The sequence below is a fragment of the Megalobrama amblycephala genome, linkage group LG2 (assembly GCF_018812025.1).
Source record: "Megalobrama amblycephala isolate DHTTF-2021 linkage group LG2, ASM1881202v1, whole genome shotgun sequence".
Classification (NCBI taxonomy): Eukaryota; Metazoa; Chordata; class Actinopteri; order Cypriniformes; family Xenocyprididae; genus Megalobrama; species Megalobrama amblycephala.
The window spans coordinates 3480091-3502122 of record NC_063045.1 but is presented as its reverse complement, the minus strand read 5'-3'; the positions used below and the strand labels follow the sequence as shown (position 1 = coordinate 3502122).

The window sequence follows — 22032 nt, the reverse complement described above, 5'->3', positions numbered from 1 at the left end:
CATGTTAGCTGAAGGTTATTTTATTTTGTTCTTTTTCGCGGCAGCTCTGGTGCTTCTCCTCTGCTGGAAATGAGAAGGACAGAGAGCGAGAGGGAAGTAGGAAGGGGAGGGTGTGAGCGTGAAACGCAATCCTATCTTAATCAGTGGCTGTGGGTCAACAGTGGCCGTTAATGCAAGGCCTAATGGGAAACGTGCCTGTGGTCCTGTGGAGAGGATTGTGTGTCGTCCAGTGGAGTGGACTGGAGTGCTGTTGGCGAGGGGAAGCGGGCTACAATCACGCCGACTCTGACCCTCGTTGTCCTCTCGCTGCGGCAGATTGCCATGTTTCCCCGTCACCTTCATCAGCTCTCTTTTTTTTCCTGGAGTAATTCATCCTCCTGTGCGCTCTCCTTCTCTATCATATGGCAGTTAACCCACCATCTTTTAGCCAGTGATCTGTTCAACAACCATCTAGTCACTTCTGTTAACTTAAAATATTCTCAAAACAAGCTGTTCGGACGTACGACTATGATTTAGAAACATTTGCAGTTACTTATAGAGTATATATACCGTATGTGTTGTTAACGCCTTTATGGCACTTTGCACAATAAATACATGCTTATGTAACTGTACTTTAAAGGAAATGGGTTTGTAATCCTTTTAAATTTGTTTCAGGTGCCTTTTATTTAGTAGGGAGTAACAGGATGAAAAGACATTTGGTTTTGATATAGCAAACTTAAGTGTGATACGGTTCATTTGAACTTAATCTAACGTCCCTCTCTTTCTTTCTCTCTTTCTCTCTCTCTGCAGTGCCGGGGCCCCCTTTTCTCTCCGTCAACCAAAACTCAGAGACTACTGCATTAGTACGCTGGCAACCCCCAGATTTCATTGCTCCGGGTCTCGAGGTGCAGGGCTATCGGCTGCAGTTTGGCCGAAAAGATGTAAGCCCCCTGGCCACACTGGAGTTCAGCCCTCAGGAGCTCGAATATTCCATTAGCAATATCCACCGTGGGGCCACGTACGTGTTCAAAGTGTCCGCCAAGTCCAGATCGGGATTTGGCGAAGAGGCTACACGGGAACTGAGAGTCCCGGAAGAGGTTCCTCGAGGGTATCCTCAAATAACCGAAGGGTCCAACATCACCTGCTGCTCACTCCAGTTCTCCTGGCTGCCTCCGGTGCTAGCGGAGCGCAACGGTGCTATAACGGAATACACACTGGCCTACCAGGAGGCGGGAACGGCTGGCGGACCCAAGGAACTGCGTCTGCCGGCAAGCGAGAACAGCTACACCCTCAACAGCCTGAGACCCAACGCAGTGTATGATGTGAAAATCCGAGCGCACACCAGTGTAGGTCCAGGGCCCTACAGCCCACCGATCCAGTATCGAACAGTGGCCTATCAAGCAGGTAGGGGTTGCTCATTTCCCCGCCTCAAGGGACAAACCTCTACAATGCAAGCACCTACACCCGATTATATAAAGTTCTCTGGGAGCCACATACCTCACTAACACCCTCCCCCACAACAAGGTAAAATAAGTCAGTAAGCTAAAGTCAGTCAGTTTTGAAAGGGGAGGAGCGTCAATTTTTGCGAGGTAAGTGCCGGTTGGTCAGACACGCCCAGCACATTCACTCATCTAACCACAAAATTTCCCTAGTATCAAGGGTAGGCGAGAACCTCGTCAAGGAGATCACAAATCTGAAGTGGAACTAGGCACATTTGTTTACTTTGTTTGGGTTTTTCTTATTTATTTTTCGTTTTCCTCTTTTTCTGTACTCACCTTTCCCCTCCCCCCGCTCCCACACTGGGATGGTTTGAAGCATGGCGTCCCATGATGCACTGCTAACAAGTGTGGGCATGACAGTTGTGTTTGGGGTTTGTCCTCGTTCCTGTCGGGCTTTCTGCCACGGCAGTGCCTATCCAAATTTGAGAGTATGCAGCAGAGGGTTACTCAAACATAATGTGGGTTCAGCTATTCGGGAAGCATTCAGGGGGGATTATGGGAACTGCTTGCCAAATGTTCTTGTTGGGGCGGCACTGCCGGGCCAGGGCAGGCAGAGTACTGTGCGATCCTGTGGTTCTGTGTTCACCAGTCCAGTCTAGTGTGCTGTTTGTCCCAATTGAGCGCCTCCCTCCCTCCCCTTCACAGCTAACGCCACACTCCGCTCACTCCGAGGGACCAAAGCCCCTTTCCCTTAGGGGGAAAAAAGAAAAATGGTCGCAAATGCCGAACATTCTATCAGCCTTCTTTCCCTTCAGTTTTCCGGTACTTTTTCCATTTCTAAAGTGTTTTTCTCAATTTGTTCCCTCCATTTACCTCTGGACAGATGTTCCTAAGAACTTCACTGTGAAGCTGGTCACCAAGACCACGGTACTGATGACCTGGAAGTTTTCAGATAGCCGTTTCCCGTTCCGCTGCATGGTAAGCAATTCCTGTTGCGTGATCAGTTTTGTCCATCCGGTTCAAATGAGTACCTGCTGGAATCTGATTCAATTTACGTGTTTTGTGAACAATTTATCCACGCACATTCTTCCACAGATCGAGTACAACCGGCAGAAGGTTGACATTGATGCTAGGATGACCAAAACTCTCATCACCAACTTACGACCCAACGTCACCTATGAGTTCAGAATCACCTGCCAGGACAGCAGCGACGGTGGACCCAAACACAAGCTTATTGCCCGAACGGCACCACCTATTCTGGTCCGAAAGCCTGAGCTGGACCTGAAAAGAGAGCCGGACAGTACGCTGACCATTGTCTTCCCACCGATGGAAAATAAAGACTTGATCAAGTGAGGAAAACCATACACTGTCCTAGGCTAGAAACGCACTCTACGCAAGTATACGAATGCAAAGATTAGCGTGGAGTCCTTTCACAGTGTTGATGATGGAGCCATGACAGTAATTGAGCTGATAGAGAAAACTACAGTAGGAGACAGTTTGAGCTATTGTTCGCTATAGTGCCCCTTGTGGCCACACTGAGAATGCAGTATATACTTGATTAAAGAAATGCGTTTGAAGCGTTTGCATTCACATGTTTGCGTAAAGTATTTTTCAGGTTTCGTTTGAAATCGTTTAGCTAGATATTCCCATTTTTATGCTCTGAAAGATATGGAAAAGTAGATAATATTTTTATAATACTATCGTTTTTTTATGTGGGGGGAATTCTTTGTTTTATGCACCATCTTGACCTCTTGCAGGGTAATCTATGTTGTGGTGGTTCCTCTGAAGAAGGGGAGAGGACCGATCAGACACATCAAGAACCCAGATGAGCTGGACTTAGAAGAGGTGAACATACCCTTTTTTCTTCAAGTCTTTGTCCTTGTGTCGCAGACACAGTGGAGCCAGAGCCATGGAAAGTGTTCTCACATGAGCATGTTCCCCAGGGGTTTGTCAGGGAGAGGGGACAATTACACAGCTCTCATCCCTACCCGCTGGCAAACTGCCACGCTTGGCCACTTGACCTTGAGCTGTGGATGGCCCAAGGGTGCCTGGATTCTGTTTATATATTATTTTATTCAATGTGATTTCCAAATTAATTGTTTTTTGTTTGTTTTTTTAAAGTAGATATGCCATTTTGTTTATCGTCAGTGCACAAGCACTGCTTATTAGTACTGCTTGAGAGTACAAATGTTGATTTGGTTTTTGATATGGTAGATATGTTGTGTTTTAAATGCTGGTTTCAGTTTTTCTCAAGCAGTCTTTTCTCCCACAGCTGTTGGGCGACAGAAGACTCGGTCAGCGTCACGCTAGAACCACCCGTCAGCTCAAGCAGGTGGACGGGAAGCGGCCCTACATCGCTGCCAGCTTCAAGCCCTCATCCATGCCGCCGTCCTTCACCCTGGGTGACCAGAGAGTGCACAGCGGCTTTGAAAACAGGGCTCTGGACCCTGGGCAGGAATATGTGTTCTTCATCCTAGCCGAGCTTAACACCACTGGAGGGGTGAGCAAAATATAAAGAAAAAGCCTTTTTAATCCATCACAAATTGGTGTTTTGATATGTTATGACAACCAACTGTTAACCATTTTCACTTGTGCAGAGATCGTTTGCGTCCAGCCCCTACACAGACCCAGTCACAGCTCCTGACGTGGACCCTCAGCCTGTCGAGACAGGAGGGGACGGACTCATCTGGGTGGTGGGACCCGTTCTCGCTGTGGTCTTCATAATCTGTATTGTTATTGCGATTCTCCTCTATAAGAAGTGAGTGGACTTTTGACATTAAAATTTTTGTTTTTCCTTACCATTTACAGTACCAGCAAATATGGGATATTTAACCTAATACATTTATAAATATAATTTATATATTATTACAAGTAGAGATGCACCAATACTAAATTTCTTATTAAGAATGAGATCTGCTGATACCAATAGTTTGATTTTCTTAAGGAAAAAAATCTCACCCAAATAATGCTGCAAACTATACAGGGAAACCTCTCAATTGTTACATTAATATTAGAGATTAAAATTAACAACAGAGCTATTATATTCAACTACCTTTTTTTAAGGTATAATAATTGTTTGTATGCAAGAAGAAAATACTTGTACTTTAGACTTCCGCTTGAACTGAGCCGTTATAGTGATCTGTCACGCCACATTTAAGAGGGTCAAAACGCTGTTTGTTTGTTTGAATTTCGTGATAAAATGGACAAAATTTGAAAGCTTAGACTTTGTTTCTTATCAGAAGAAACAACGCACAAAGCTCTTTGCGATTATTGGATGGGATACTCGCAACAAATTTGGGGAAAACCGCGGACCTGGCAACCGTGGCTTGAACTATGGGTGATTCATAGCATCATATAAAGCCTGCTTTAACGTCGCTATTTTTTACTGTTAATGCTTTATTGTTGCATTAACTTGCCCTAAATACAACATGAGAGATTTTCTTCAGACACAGTATGAGTTGCAGTCTGAACATAAGACTTTTTTCTACTGTTTTCCTGCTCCCATTTGCTTGACAGGATATAATCGGCCCTGATCATCTGCTGTTTTTAAACAATCGACAGATGGCCGATAGTGAAAATAATTGCTTTTATCGGCCAATACCGATTATTGGCCAATACATCGGTGCATCTCTAATTATAATATAATTTATTATAAATTTTGGTTTCAGTCACAGATTTTCATTTCAGTTCTTTATAAAAAAAGTAGGTGGAACTATCTTCATACAAACACACTGTAAATTCATTATGAGGTGAAGAAATGCTAAAAGAACGATTTAATCCTTTATTAGAAATGTTGCCCTCAGCCGTTAGCATAGTTTGGAGAAGTTCAAAGCAGAGCTGAGGAGAGCAATCAATTCGATCTTATCAAAATTTAATGAGGTGATGGCTAATAGCTAATAGCTTCAGAGGATGGCCAAAGCAGACCGCTTTGACTTTTAGCATGCAAACGTGCTCAAAAGGGAAGCTATTCCTCATTAGCACCTCACGAATGAGGTTAAAAGCAGACGACTCCTGGCTAGTATTTCCTCCCTCAGCAGGACCTTGAGTTTGACCTCTGGTGTCTGGAGATCGTATAGCCCCCCGGTGGGCGCAAACACACATCTTTTACAGGTCTGTCCAAATGCAGATGAGCCTAATCTGGCACCGCTAGCCTGCCCTGTGAATTTAAATGCACTCTATTGATTTTTTTCCCCTCTCTCCTCTCCCTTGTTCTCTTGTTGTGTTTTCTCCCTTTTATATATTTATTTCACTTCAATGCTTTCTTCGGAAGCAGCAAGCCTGACAGGTAAGGCTTAGCAGTATTTTATTGCTGTTTTCAAGGGGGCAAAAGAAAACAACCTGCCTCAGCATAAAAGCAAGTTTTAATTAGATGACAGAAAAAAGCAGTGCAATGAAATAGCGGGTTCAACCAATGTGCCTCTCGGCTGTGTTGTATGTGGACATAGCTTTGTTTGTGTTAGCATCTAGTTTCCTCTATATAAACTATAAACACAGTGTTTTCTGCAGTATATACATATATACACTAATCAGGCATATCATTATGAGCACTGACAGGTGAAGTGAATAACACTGATCATCTCTTCATCACGGCTCCTGTTAGTGGGTGGATATATTAGGCAGCAAGTGAACATTTTGTCCTCAAAGTTGATGTTAGCAGCAGGAAAAATGGGCAAGCGTAAGGATTTGAGCAAGTTTGACAAGGGCCAAATTGTGATGGCTAGATGACTGGATCAGAGCATCTCCAAAACTGCAGCTCTTGTGGGGAGTTCCCGGTCTGCAGTGGTCAGTATCTATCAAAAGTGCTCCAAGGAAGGAACCGTGGTGAACCGGAGACAGGGTCATGGGCGGCCGAGTCTCTTTGATGGCTGGCCCGTGTGGTCCGATCCAACAGACGAGCTACTGTAGCTCAAATTGCTCAAGAAGTTAATGCTGGTTCTGATAGAAAGGTGTCAGAATACACAGTGCATCACAGTTTGTTTCGTATGGAGCTGCATAGCTGCAGACCAGTCAGGGTGCCCATGCTGACCCCTGTCCACCGCCACTGCTGCTAACATCTTGGTGTCAGATACCACAGCACACCTTCAGGGGTCTAGAGGAGTCCATTCCTCGACGGGTCAGGGCTGATTTGACAGCAAAAGGGGGACCAACACAATATTAGGAAGGTGGTCATAATGTAATGCCTGATCAGTGTAGATAGATAGACATAGATGTTTATTGAATTAGTCAAACTGATTGAAGAATCATTCAAAAGTCGTTGATCTGAATTATGAACCGAATCAGTCAGAAAACACTGGGTGTTCATTTTGTGATTTGGTTTACTTGTTTTATGACTCAATTGCCAGTTTTCATTTAGTCTCCATGTATTTCTTTCCTTTTTTAAAGCAGCAAACGGAAAGAGTCGGAGCCACGGACAAAGTGCATGCTGAACAACGCCGAAATCACCCCTCACCACCCCACAGATCCCGTAGAGATGAGACGAATCAACTTCCAAACCCCAGGTATATGCACATGAACGGACAATCTGATTACTTTAAACAAGAACTACTGCTTCATCTCATGAAACCTGTCATATTTTTTTTTAGGTCATATTTCACCCTTCAAATCTAAAGAATTATATTTTGCATGAAGAAAATACAGCCTTTTTGACAATATTTTAATATTCTCCTTTCAAACACGCATTCACTTTGAAGTGCGCAGGAGTGACATATATTGTCAATTAACTTTAATTTAACTGTCAATTTCAGGTGCACCTGCTGCTATTTCTAATTTGCATCTCTACTGATGCGGATTATTAGTTAATAATTGTGTACAGCCTGTCAGTCATTTTTATTTTATATTTGGTTCAGGGGTTGCTTACAACATTCCTCCAACTCTGAACGAAATCCAACCTCCAGGTCATTTCAGAGATGTATTTGCCGTCGCCATCCTTGTCTCGCCGCAACTCATTCAAAAGCAGACGATCTTTTGTCTCCTCCAAATCCTCCAGTTCAAAGAGCATTCTCATTTTCGCTGGCTTTGGATGCTAAACCTAGTCTGACATTTCTCCGTGGCTCCTTGAAGTAAATTTGTCGAAGGCGTCTCTCTCCTGTCCGCTCTCGGCGTCTCCCCATCAAACAGCTCTTGTTTCAAAGGCGGTAATCTCGCCGCGGCCGCCCGAGGAGGTCATAACGCGGCCTCTGCCGAGAGCTCTCCTCCTACAGCGGGGATAAAACGAGAGCCGGATGAGAAATGGAGGTGGAGAAAGCAAGAAAGCCACTATCGCCACCTCATTTCCCATAATCACCTGTCCATTGTGGGGCATCTTGTCCGGTAGCCACCTAATAACACATCTGAAATGAGCCTGGCATGCTTTCATCTTATTTCTCGCCTTTTCCGTCTGCTTCAACACTATCAGAGGTTCTCCTCATTGAAGTCGTCCTCGTTGGACTTTATTAATTGAGGAGCGTTCAATTTGTGACGCGACGTTGTTCTTTTTAAGCGCTGGATGTCATTATCTCTTTGCTTGGTGAATTTTTATTTAAGCGGACATTTTAGCCCAATTAACTGGGACGGGGAAACATTTGCGACATTTCCATTAGCTAATAGGGGCCATTGTTCAAAGGAGCACACTTCAGTTCACTTGGATGACTGGCACATATGGCGCCCAACGCGGGGCTCAACCACTGCGCTTATCCTAATGAGACAAGACACTGACATTCTGTTTGTTTCGTAATACATTTAGGGTCAGATTGCGCTCAGTTCTTCTGCCTGCTCTTTAGTCTGTCTGCATGCGAATTAAGTGCTTTAGAACACAAACATTTTTATTAGCAAACTGTTTAATGCAACACGATAAGCAAACATACACCGCTCACTTTTTTTTCAAGCCTGTGATAAATTGTCTGTAAATAGAAGATTTGTAATTCTCTCAAAAAAATCTTGACACACATCACTGTTTTTTTCATCATTGATTTTAAAATCAAGGCGATGCACTGATGTAGACATTTTAAAACAATAACCGTTTAAGTTTTTTTTTTTATGATCACCAGTATACTATGCATTCTATTTATAATGTTAATCATAATATTTATCCTGAATTATAATGATAATTCATCCACTCAATAAAGTATTAAATAATTTCTGCTAATACCAATGCACAGAAATAAATAACCGATAAATATTCTTATGTTACGAGTGATAACCGATATGACTGTCAAATTTATAAATCTATACAGTTTTGCCTTTTTAAATGTTTATTTTGGCTAATGCAAACATGACCACCAATAAAACATACATACAGTACATAAATAATTGAATTAAATAAACTTAAAAATATAATAATCCTATTTTTTTTCTTGCATATGTTTTATGCATTCATATTTATAATGCTAATTATAATATTAATCTTGAATTACAATGATAATTCACCCACTCAATAAAGTATTAAATACTTTCTGCTATTACCAATGCACCGATATAGATATTTTGGCAGATGGAGAGAACTGATAAATATTCTTATGTTACGAATGACAACCGATATGACTGTCAAATTTATAAATCTATACAGTTTTGCCTTTTTAAATGTTTATTTTGGCTAATGCAAACATGACCACCAATAAAACATACATACAGTACATAAATAATTGAATTAAATAAACTTAAAAACCTTTTTTTTTTCTTGCATATGTTTTATGCATTCATATTTATAATGCTAATTATAATATTAATCTTGAATTACAATGATAATTCACCCACTCAATAAAGTATTAAATACTTTCTGCTATTACCAATGCACCGATATAGATATTTTGGCAGATGGAGAGAACCGATAAATATTCTTATGTTACGAATGATAACCAATATGAATTTATACATTTTTACAGGTTTGCCTTTTTTATTTTGATTGATGCAAACATGGTCACAAATAAAAGATAATCTTATTTTAAATAATATTATTTTTCCTATATTTCTGTTTTTTATTGACAAGAGTCATGTTAGCTAACATGCAGCATAAAAAGTGCATTTCACTTTTGTTCTCTAAACCATACTTATAATGCTAATTCAAATGTGATCCACTTGCTAACGTGTTAATCTGGCCCGTCTGCATAGGTGTCGTGTGCCTAAAGTCATCACAGATGGTTCAGACCTCGACAACAGAAGTTAAAGACATTCCTCTTCCGCTCACTCTCCAGACAGCTGGACAGACGTCGAGCACTAAACAGTGACCGTATGTCGTTTTACCGCTCGATCGGCACTGCCATCTGATATTTTGAGAATTTACTCTTTGAAAAACCGCCATGGAGTCAGGTAGATGCTACAGTGAAATGTTTGTATCTTAATGTCAGACTTTTCAAATTGCATGGCTGTATAAACAGAATCTCCAGCGGTTCATAGCGTCATTCTGTATGTCTAACAAACATCAGTGGCTCTGAAGTTGGATGAAGGATGGCTGATATATGAGTGAGTGTCCTACTTTCACTGTCTGACAGACTGCTTGGCGTCGGATCCAACACCGAGGACCCTCACGAGGATTACCGCCTTCATTCAAAGCAGGGGTGGTCCGTTCTCCTGCCTGTTTAAAAATGCACAATATAGTTTAAAAAAATTAATTAGAGGGAGCAAATGTATAAAGGAGAAGTTCTATGTTCTGCTCATTAATTTCCTTGCATTTTCCCATTTATTTCAAGATTTTGTTCTCAACTAATTATCAGTGCATTTAAAAGGGATGCTTTTATTTTATTTTTGGTGTTTGCTGTTTTTCACAGATTCGGGTCTAAGCAGTCCTGTCAGTGAAGCCGGTTTTGACTATGAAAGTTAGTGCTCACATCTCGCGCTGAGCTTTGGTGTTTTCTTATCTTTTTTTAATGCGTCTGCCCCACATCCGAAATAATGGGTTGTGTTCTCCGACTACATTTGCATATGACTTTTTTTTCCCCTCCCTTCACAAACTGCCGGATCTGCGCTAATGTTCACTCCTGTAACCCTGGGAAAGTTAAAAGGAGTCGTACCTCAAATGAAACCTAAGACTGTATCTCATTAGCAATTGCTTTTCCTATATGAGGTGCATGATTTAGGATAAAATAAAGTAAATAAGAGCATTATAATACCCTTTTTTATTTGATTTTTGTTGCTTAAAAGACACAATGTTAGCCAACGTGAAGCACAAAAAGTTCATAACATATATATTTGTCTTGTATATATCCTAGACCTTTGTTTTGCATTATGCATCTGTAGTAAGTTAAAATGCAAATGCAGTTAACTGTTTCATCTTAATTATGACTGCTTTTAACTTTCATTCGTAACACGGCTTTTGATTTTTCCTTTTTAATTTGTTCAGTATTTCTGCTTGTCGATTGCTTTGTTCTTCCAGGCTGTTGGCTGCACTCTATTAATCCACAGTAAAAGCACTGCAGTCACAGCTGATGATGTACAGCTGTACAGTTTTTACACAGGTCTCCACACATTTCAGCATTCTTTTCCCACCCCTCCAGCGCAGCTGTCCGTTCGGCCCCCCATTCCGCTCTTCACCAATGGGGTCATTCTGCAGGCAGAGATAACAAGTCGAATTAATTAAACCCTCCGCAAACAATAGTCCGACATTTGATACATCCCTCCCGCCCCCCAGCGAGGCAGAGGAAAGAGAAACGCTGCTCCCTTTTTTTTGTCGTTTTTATAGGGAAATATACCAAGTGTTTTTCCTTTTATATGTAAATGAACAATCGCATAAAATCGTTTCGCGAACAGCGGCAGAGGATATCAAAAGGATTTGTTATTTGCATCACCTGTCAAGCGCAAATAAGAGACTGAAAATATGTAATTAGACAGTTTGCTTCTCTTTCGCTCAGTGATCTTGAGCTTGATTGCATGGGATAAAAAGACTCCACGGTGAAGACGCAAAAATCCTGGCAGAGAGAGCAGATAGAAAATGAACAGCAACAGGAATTTGCCCTTGAAAGAGTTATATGCCTTGCTTAAAAAGACTTTTTAGTATCTTTGGCCTAGATGAAAGTCATGTACATAATGCCTTGTTTGTAATGACTACTGTATTCACTAAAAGTAATGAGTTTAATTATCTTCATTTGGGGGGTTTTCTTAGTAAATGTTGATGTGCAGTTTTAATTGATTGACAGCCCTAGTACAGCAAATGCATACAACATTTTGATAACAATGAAAACTTTGTGTCATCTGCAGAGGTTAAAGAATTTTTTGCACCCCAATCGGATTAAATGTAATTGTTTTTGCAGAGAGAAAATTCCTGAGAACAAACAAATAACGGCTTGTTTATGAAATGGAAAGATGAAAGACGAGTAATTGTTGTTGACACGGAGCAAAGTTGAGGAATAGGTTGACATTGGAAAGAGTTTGTTGGGCTTCGATTGGGTCTAGATGGCCTTTCACATTGCATTACGGAGGCTGTTGTCATTTAGCATGCAGGTCTGATCTCAGGTTGTTTGCCAAAGTTGCCCTTCGCATCTTTTTCGAGAGTGCTTTGGCATACATTACCTTGGTTCACCTTAAGAGGTTAAAGCAGAATCCAGGCAATCTCTAAGAGCTTGGCCAGGCTGATGAAAATAACATTTGTAGACTAACAAAAGTGTTAGTGTCCGGAAATTCAGCAAATTCTCACATACTGGCAGTGGAAAAGTGATTTTTAAGTGGACAGCTGTTATTAACATAGTTTGGTTAGCTTTGTTCTGAGGGAAATACTGAAAAATAACAGCCAGATCTTTTTACGAGGCATCTTGTCGAGTGGCATTATGGGTCATTTGCATCGGGTTTTTTTGTGTGTCATAACGTCCAATTAGCAAGTTCAATCTCAATCAAACACAAGCGAAGTCATTTGCAGCATACAACATTTCGAGAAGAAAAAAGTGTCAACTGGAGGTCAAATTGAGCATGGCTAATGTGATTATGCAGATTATCCATGCTTAATTAAATCACAGTACTCTCCTGAAGGAAGATGTCAACATTTAGCCAACTTTTGACCTCTGAAGCAGACGATGAATGAAAGTCCAGTGACCTCTGTAAATAAGTTAGCGTCCATCTCAGCAACAGCTTGTTGATGATATGTCTGTTTTCTGCTTTGTTCCATTACTAATTATTAACTAGATTAACTCCACAACAAGCCCTAGGGTTTTTTATTTTGTTATGTCTGAGCAAACATGTGCTAACTAGTGCTTGTTTGAGGAAAGGTCTTGGAAGCTGTTGCAGAGTTAGCATGGGCGGCTGCTTCTGTGACACGCTTGCTTAGCTTTGACTGAACTGAAGCAGAGAACACGGCACTTCACTTTGCACCGGTACCATCGGGTCATCTTAACCCAGGCCAGAACTCTCAAATAAAGCCCTTACCTTACCCTGATTACCCCCATCATCAGCCCTGCACCTCAAGAACTTTATTTCCCATCATCACTCAAACGAAGGATTACATAAGGAAATTATTGCAAGCTTCTGCCAAAAGGAAAGCTGTTAGAAATATTAGGCAAGATGTTTCCTCCAGGGAAAGGCAATATTGTATTTTCTACCATTCGCTTGCTCGTATTTTTTGTGTTTAGTGTGGAAGCATTCCAGATTTTCCCCCCACAGCAGCAAGACAACAAAGTAAGAACAGTAAGTCCGAATTTCGTTTTTGGAATTTCTTTCTCGCAAGACCATAAATGGCATGAAAATGAGTCCTTTTGGTGAAATACAAGACCAAAGCTTGTATCAGACTGCCAGAACTGCCTACTTGACAGGGTTAGAGTTATGGTTAGGGCAGGGGTGTCCAATCCTGCTCCTGGAGGGCCACTTTCCGGCCTGGATGGTGACCCTTAAGAACTTTATTGGCTCAAAAGGGATCAAGCTAAAAACCCTATGGGTAGGTGGTCCTCCAGGAGCAGGATTGGACAACCCTGGTTTAGAATAACAAAGGGTTAGCCCTACATAGGGAACACAGATACCATTCCCGTCACCATCGCTGTAAACAATATACATACGGTGACTAGCTTCAATCTTGTGGTTTTGTCCTTGTGTCTTGCCTCTGTGAAATAGAAGTTTTCAGATTTTGCATTTGATTAAATCTATTATGTTTCGGCTCTGCAGACATGAACATATTTCTCAAGGGCAGATCTTAGGGGTTGTTTCAATTTATTGTTCCTGAGACTCGGTTGGAGAGGAGATTTGTTTGGTTTCGTGCAGGCAACCAAGCGCATTATTTCATTTGTCTTAGCCCGCTGAGTACAAACGTATGGTTTGCCTAAGTGTATGGAGTGTCCTCATGCTCATCAGTTTTAGCTACAGTGGAGTGAGAAACGAGACATTTCATTGCTTTGGCAATATTGCAAAGCTATTAGGAACCATTTGACCCCCTATCAGCGTTGTAATTGGTCTGGGGTTTTTGTAGCACCTTAGCAATCATCCTTAGGTACTTTTCCTTCATATTGTCAGTATAAAGGCAGTGTTTTTCTTTCTGTATTAGGATGATCCTGATTGGACGGATTGATGATGTAGAGCTCTGGCCTGGTCACACTGTGTCCCTAACATCACCCACTGTTCCTCACTCCAGTCCCACCTCATTGTCTTACCTGCTTGGGTGTCTTCCCTCCACCCCTTATCCCACTTTCGCCACCAACTTTTGGGATTTTGCTTCTAACTGCCTTTCTTGGCTGTGGTGGTCTTAGTGACCTTGTCTTTCTGTGTCTTATTCTCCTGATTGGTGCACAGGTATGATGAACCACCCTCCCATACCCATCTCAGAGCTAGCTGAGCACACGGAACTACTGAAGGCCAACGACAACCTGAAGCTCTCCCAGGAGTACGAGGTATGGCATATTTTGCAAAAAAAAATACTATTTTGTGTTAATAAAAAGATTGTTGGCTGTTCAGAACGGTGCAGCTGTCAATTTTCCTGACAAACCAATGCCGATTTTATTTTTATTTTTTTTTACTGTTCACGTGGCACTTACTCACGTGCCATGGGGTTTTGCGGTGGCACGGATGTCTCTGTTTGGAGTGCTGGGCTCGTACATGTAGCGGATGTTGATTAGCCCTCACTATTGCTGAATCAGCCTTAATTTGCATAGAGCAAATGTCGTCGTCCATCTTAAATCACAGCGTGCTACAGCAGCGCTGCCATCACCACCCCCGGGGCTTAATGCCGTCTTAAATGGCTCCCAGCGTGAGCCAGGCCTGATATCTCAGCAGGAACACGGGCACGCTTGAGTTGAGCCAACCCGCTATCATTTTTGGGACATTGGCTTAGCATATAGATTAGCATTAGCTGCATATGCTAACCAAATGAAGGAAAGTCATTCTTAAGCAGCCTGAGTAGTAGATAGTTGAATATTTAGTTTCTGACCTTGCTACCTGAGTAAACAATGGCGTAATACAGCAAAGTCACCTTCAACCAGAAATTAGGATCTTTGAGGATCTTTCAGGAAATTTGATCTGCTCTGGCTTCGTGAATAATGCTGCCTTCACGTGCTATCCGAAATGTGATAATTCCCACTTCTAAAGTTGTGATTACGAGCTCATCGCGTTCAAGTTTTGAAATGGGAGGGCGTTCATGTGCAATTTTTACCTAGGAAACTCGTATTTACAACAATTCCGAGAGCATGCGAAGGCAGCATTAGACAGTCATTTCTTCTGGAACAGGTTTTCTCAAAGGGAACACCTAGAGGTTTACAATGGAACTGCATTTATGTATTCATTTGTTGAGAGGTTGAAAATCCCTTTCAACTCACATTTCAAGAACATAATTGAGGGCAGCTGAAGTTAAAGTTTGGAAACTGCTGCTCTAGAAGAGAAAATGAAAGGAATGGAGTTTTTGATCTTCAGTGTACACTAGTATGCTAATAGTAGCTCTTAAATCAAAGAGTGTTGTAGAAAACTAGGCTAGAGAAGGTAAAAAATGTTAGAGATGGATTGCTGATGTGGAGCAAAAAAAAAAAAAGGTGTGGTGCAAAGGGTTTGGTCAGATATGAGGATGTGGGCTGAGTGTTATGCAAAAGCATGCCGTGGATTACCAAACTCTGGATTATGGCATCAAGCTTCCGTTCATTTGTGATCCGTTATGTTACAGCACAGTCTGGCATTTGGCTTGGAGCAGAACCAAACCAATCCAGACTGTGCGTTAAAACCCACAGGCGGTTTTCAGGGTAGATGATAAGAGAGACATGTTTGAGAGCACGGACAACCTGTGGAGGATCCGTGCTCTGTTATTTGTGCCTGTAATCATCGCAGGGTAAACAGTTACATCAAACCCCTCATTGTGGGTTATTTAGTCCCAGTTTCAGCATGCAAAGACGGTCGCCTAAATGAAAAAATCCCTCAAGCTAGAAGAGCTGGGACGGAGCCATTGCCCGAGAACAGGCTCGGAATCATAATGGAATACTAAATTACCCCGACAGGGGAATAGAATATTTATTCAGAAATTCTCATATTGGGAATGTGGTGGCATTTATCTTGCTGGCGCCAGATAATTCACCCCCTCACAGGAAGAAACAGACTCTTTTATCAGCGTTTCCTTTGCTATTATTCACTGTCCACATAACCGTCCCGACAAAGCTACCTGGCCGAATGCTCGTGAATATTTTAAAACGATAGCAGACAGCTTTTAATTACACTTTAATGTGTGCTCTGATTGCGGCAGGAGCAGGACTTTTATCTTGTTGTGAATGTTTATCTGAGCTGCTTTGTGAAGGATTCTCATTTCTTTCCCACCCGCCAGTTTCCGTTAGTTTTAGTCCTCCGTGGCCTCACTCAACCCCGCTTTCTGAATGTTGAACTCTCCTCTGTTTCTCCACCTTCTTCTGATGTTCTAGCGGATGCAAACTCACTCTCTTCTCACATTAGTATTCATGCCAGTGATGCTGAGGGATTGGGAAAAGCCCTGAGGGTGGTTTCATTCCGTACTTTCTCTCCACAGTCCATCGATCCGGGTCAGCAGTTCACCTGGGAGCATTCCAACCTGGAGGTCAACAAACCCAAGAACCGATACGCCAACGTCATCGCCTACGACCACTCCCGCGTAATCCTGGCGCCCATCGAAGGTCGGGCAGAACTGCACATACACACACACACACTGAATTTTTTCAAAGAAATCCGTCTAAATACGTTGCACGTAAAGGTTCCAGAATGACTGAACTTTGTTGTCGCCCCCACAGATCCGTCTGGCTTAAAAAAAAAAAAAAAGAAGCTGTTTAGAGAAATTTATTTTGCTGCAAGATCCTAAAATCTTTCAGAAGAACCTGATCTAGCATGTGCATTTGGGAGTATTTTATGTCTTTATTATGCGTTTTTATAGTGTTTATCCGTATAAATCAATTTACTTTCTCCCCTTCCCACACAATTTTATTGTCTGGTCACGCACACTCAAGAAACTAGAGTCAGATAATTCACAAGCAGTCAAAATTAAACTAGCAGGCAAATGGTATAGTGCACAGCCATATCCCAGAGTGCCTTCAGTTGAGGTATGGAAGCTGTCAGGCTTTTTGGATGAAACATAAAATGTCAGTGGAAAATCAGGAGAGATTCTGCTGTTATGTTGGTAAAACGCCCATATTTTTTCCATCCAGAGGCGACTGTCAACGCTCAACGCTCTCTTTTGCTGTTTACAGTTATTTTTCCCCCAGGTTCCCTCCCTCGTCGTCGTATCACCTTGATTTTCGCCACACTTCTCCACGACCCAATTTAGATGAGCAATAACGCAGCGTAACAGAATCATCACAAAGACAGCGCCCATAAATGCATAAATTAATCAAGTTCGAAATTTCCATTTTACAGTGCAGTGATTTCGCCATTAGACACAGCGGTGGAACAATTCGTGCAGGCAGCCGTGCTCTGTTCACTTAGCTATGACTAAAGCGAAACACTCCCGCGATCGCTTTGTGAGACGGGGAAGAGGCTTTTAATGGCATTCTTTTTTTCCCCTGATTGCTAATTTTGTCTTTTTCACCGACGTAGCGGGGGCTAGAAAATGAGCACGGCCAAGTGTTTCATTGTTCGTTGTTAAAGCACGAAAACAACAATTTAGCACCGCGGGCCTGTGTTTGTGATTGAAGCTTTTGTGTTGGATAAACTGTACAATTAAATATGCCTCTCATAGGTTATTTTGCCAGAGGTCTGAAGCGAGTGCGGACCCCGAGTGTAAATTAATGGCATTTGCATCTACTGAGGGATTTGAACAAACCCCTAACATTAAGTATTGAATTTGTTGCATAATTTATCCTGCACCGTTTGTGCTACACACATCAAATCACAAAAATATATTTACATTTGCTTGTTAAATCACCTATATTATTATGATGATTATGAGAATTGCATGTTAGTACCCAGACCAAGACTAGACCTTTAAGGTACACCCAGTACTAGACCCTGAGACCCAAATTTCGAGGGCCAAGGCCACGTTTATGTGGTCTCAGGACCTAAGGTTGTTACCTCTATCAGTGGCACACAAGGGCTTTACTTCTATTCCCGCTGCCTCACGGATCCTGAGCTTAGAAGGGAGAATGTTTGGCTGCTTTATGGGAGATTTACTGCTGGCCGCCCAGAGCGATGGCAGAAAGAGAGCGAGACAGGGTCCGGCGTGGGTTCTGCTCGCTGATTTAGTCCTAGTCCAGCCTAATTCCATCGTATAGTATCTGGCCCTAAATCAGATGCTGTTGGCCGGCCCTCAGAGAGCTAGACAGGGCCGAAAAAGCTGGAAGGAAGTGAAAAAAATCAGCGAAGGGGCTCAATGGCTTTTCTTTCTTGGGGATTATTTTCTATGATGGATATCTGTCACAAGCTCTGCAATAGCCTCTAACCAGACTGTGACTGTATATCACGTTAGCGGAGTAGCAAGTTTTTCACCAGTTAAGAGACTCACACAGCAACATTGTCAGCCATTTTGGAACTGCCTAGAAACAGGGGTATTAAACCACACTTTTGAAGTCAACATGTAATGTTAGTCAAGTTTTCTTGTGCCAAAATGGCTAAAAGGTAGTTTTACAAGACAACATTTCCAGCTGCCTGCGCTATTATAAATTTAACACTCATTTTTTCATGTGAAATCAGGACCGCTTTACTACATACATGTCAGTATATAAATCTGTTATGTTCTGATATTTTTCTCATAAAGTTTGTGTTATAAAAATAGTTGATTTCAAAATCCTGCTTTTTATGATATGTCCCTTTTAAAGTGAACGTCTCTGTCATTCTGACTCTAACTTTCACAGTTACCAACCTTCATGCTTCGTTTCAAGGTATCACAGGCAGCGACTACATCAACGCTAACTACATCGACGGCTACAGGAAGCAGAATGCATACATAGCCACGCAGGGGCCACTGCCAGAGACCTTTGGAGACTTCTGGAGGATGGTGTGGGAGCAACGAGCCGCCACCGTGGTCATGATGACCAGACTGGAGGAGAAGTCACGGGTGAGGCTAGTCAAAAAACAGACCGTATTTGTGGTTTAATACAGGATTGTTTCAGAATAGTAGTAAATATCATTATCCTGACATCAAAAGTCAAAAAAATGTAGCTCTTATTAGCTCTGTAGCTAGCTGTATTGCTCCTTACTAGGCAGCAAACTCACCAAAATGGAGCCTTATAATGGACTGATTTGGAACAGTATACATAGACAGCGCAAAATAAAATGCTACTCAAGCAAAAGCATGCAACAGAGTTCAACATTACATAGTCTACTCATAAAAATGTGTGCTTTTAATAAGTATTGGGTTAAATAGTCAATTTTTAATTAGGTAAATGTTTATTTATACTTTACAGTAAATAGTTTACTAAATTCTCCACTAAGGATATATGTTGATTTTGATATGTATTGATACTGAATTATCTGAAATGGTTCCAATACTCCTTTTCTGCCGACGGCGAATTCACACACACCCTCCTCCTCTCACTCACTCACTCGTCTCATTCGCTTCGGTTGAATGGTGCTTGTATTGCACATAATTTTAGTCATTCCCGCAAGTTTCATGTTCACACCAAAAGCGTGCGCACTGCTAATCTATATAAGTGGTGCTTTCATAAAACTTCCTCAAACAGTGTGCAAGTACCAAAATGAGTTATTTTTTGTGGCTTATTGAGCTTAAACAGTCAAATACATTCAAAATTATGTCAAAATTCCCGTCTTGTAAATAGCTGAGAGAAAACGCATGTTGTGTAAAAGTATATTGGATCTGTGCATAAATTCTTAAAGTGACAGCAGCCTAATATTCCTGCTGCTGTCTGTCACTCGCTGCTTCTGACTGAATAACTTTTGTAACTTTAATTGTAAGCATCTATATTTAATTTTTACAATGAAATGCAATGCAATATTATTTTACATTTGCTAATTTAATGTCTGTAGTATTTATGTCTCTTTATTCTGTTGTATTTATTTGTGCTATTGTTTGCAATTTATTTGTTCATATTTTATTACTGACTGTTTGTCTTTTTTTGTAAATATAGTTCAACGATTCAAATAAACGATTCAAACTGTGTGTAAAAGCTATTACAACAAAATTACTCAAATTATCAAAATATTCAGATAATAAATTATGTATGGCAGTTTTCCCCATGGTATCGAATAACGATAATTTTCAGGGTATCATATCGAAGTTGGAAATTCCAGTTTCTTGACAACACTAACACACAGCATTACAGTTTTGCCAAATCTCACATTTTGAAACAACCTTTGCATACGGAGCGTGCTGGTGATGCCTTAAAATACCATCTAGCTAGGCAACTCACTAGGTTGTGGAAGAGAGCTAATAGTCCCTAAAAATATAATAGGCCTTAAACCCTTGTTAAAAAGACTGAGCTTCATACTGAACAAATTGACATTATTCCAGTTGAAATGCCATTGCCGGTTGAATGAATGAGCAAAAAAGGATAAAGAAAAATGAAGGGAAATAAAAAAAGGGGCTCTCCGATAACAACCTGGGAATCATCTCTCGGCTCTATCAGCAGGCAGTTCAGCTCATTTACCACAAAAAATGGAGAGAGAGAGAGAGAGAGAGAGAGAGAGAGAGAGAGAGAGAGGAAGTTAAGGAGCCCTCATCTTGAAGACTTCCTCAGCCGTGACGTCCAGAAGTTCATTGAAGACGATTCTGTCACACCCTAGACTGTCAGGCTCAGCAAACTCAGTCAGTATCTCAGGACACCCCCTTGCTCTCTCTCACCATCTTAGCGGGCGCCACATGGCGTATTAGAGCTCTGTCAGATGCGATCAGAGTGAGCCGTTCAATCTGCAGCATAAGCGCAAAGAACGCATTAAACCTGCACATTTTTGAAGCAGCGGGCTGTCACATCGTATCAGGGCACGGGGGCGGCCCGACTGCTTGCCATGCTCCATATTGAGTGAATCTTTAGGCCAGGGGTCTGTCAATGTGCCAGGTGTCAGAGGCGGGAAGGAAAACATTATTCCAGGGTAACTGATCTGACATGGGCAGACAAGAAGGGTTTGTGATTGCAGGTGTGAACCCCCGTGAATCTGTACGGTGACTATTATGGGTCTTCTCATTTCAAGAATCAAAAGTAATTTGGTGTCATTGCAAAAGGCTTTAGTTGGCTCCCGTATGATTATTTGACCAAAAAAATAAAAAAGGAGCAGGATCTCAGTGAGGTTAAGTTCAATAGCAACGTAATTCCTCAGCACACTGAAATTTGGGAGGTATTTGCATAGAAATGTCTGGGTAAATCTGAGTCAGTGACCTCCAATAAAGGCAGTTAAACCAACTTGAAAGACATCAGGTATGCTAACATTCCCTCACCCTCCGCAGATAAAGTGCGACCAATACTGGCCGAGTAGAGGGACGGAGACCTACGGTATGATTCAAGTGACGCTCTTGGACACCATCGAACTCGCCACCTTCTGCGTGCGCACCTTCTCTCTACACAAGGTAAGACCTTTTGTGTCTACCCATGTAATAGTGCCACCTAGCATGCTCTCATATCAAAGAAAACAGCCTTAGATTCGATCCAAGCGCTGTCTACGGCAGGGGTGCCTAATCCTACTCCTTGAGGGCCAGTGTCCTACAGAGTTTAGCTCCAACGCTAATTAAAGCTAATCAAGTTCTTCAGGATTCTTAGAAACTTCCAGGTAGGTGTCTTTGAGCTAAACCCTACAGGACCTTGGCCCTCCAGGAGCAGGATTGGACACCCCTGGTCTACACAAGGCATTTCTGAGAGAAGTGCGCTCCCTCCTCTAGGAACTCTTACTTTGGCTGTTTTAAAGAGTTTTAGCTTGTGCATGGACCTTTTATTTCCCTCTGGACCTTAAAGCAGACGCATCACACAGTTTTGCTTTCGGCCCCGACAGATGTACGCAACCGGGTTGATTGCAAACGGTTGAGGTGAACGAGACATTTTTTCCCGAAACCCTCCCCGGGTTCTCATCTCAACTGCATACACCAACACACGCACATGTTTTTATAATCTCCTCGTTCCACATCCATCATCTTTTAATGTTACGCCTGCCAAAGAGAGGCACTTAGCTAAGTGGCCAGAGCAAAATGGCTCCATGCAAAATTGGCATCCCAGACAGCGCAGCGGTCAAGTAAACATGAAGTGGTTGGGAGTGAGGAAGAGAAATAGAGAGAGGTCAGTGAGTTGCACGGTCAGACGGTAACGTGAATTAAAATGGATTGAGCTTTTACTGTAGTTGAAGGGCGCCCATAAGA

General features: G+C 41.9%; 1 protein-coding gene across 49 annotated transcripts in view; it reads left to right on the top strand.

Annotated features, from left to right (window-relative positions):
• ptprsa (protein tyrosine phosphatase receptor type Sa) overlaps window positions 1-22032 on the top strand; it is a 224388-nt gene that overhangs the window by 181893 nt on the left and 20463 nt on the right. For 10 of the 49 annotated variants that reach the window (XM_048182139.1, XM_048182140.1, XM_048182155.1 and 7 more), the window contains 13 exons: window positions 790-1383; window positions 2302-2396; window positions 2514-2767; window positions 3176-3263; window positions 3691-3918; window positions 4016-4176; window positions 5689-5703; window positions 6801-6916; window positions 10160-10207; window positions 14094-14191; window positions 16297-16420; window positions 18587-18789; window positions 21133-21252. In XM_048182139.1, coding sequence (XP_048038096.1) covers window positions 790-1383; window positions 2302-2396; window positions 2514-2767; window positions 3176-3263; window positions 3691-3918; window positions 4016-4176; window positions 5689-5703; window positions 6801-6916; window positions 10160-10207; window positions 14094-14191; window positions 16297-16420; window positions 18587-18789; window positions 21133-21252 — 2144 coding nt within the window. The remainder of the gene's footprint in view (window positions 1-789; window positions 1384-2301; window positions 2397-2513; window positions 2768-3175; window positions 3264-3690; window positions 3919-4015; window positions 4177-5688; window positions 5704-6800; window positions 6917-10159; window positions 10208-14093; window positions 14192-16296; window positions 16421-18586; window positions 18790-21132; window positions 21253-22032) is intronic. The other 39 variants (XM_048182181.1, XM_048182184.1, XM_048182182.1 and 36 more) reach the window with 23 other exon arrangements.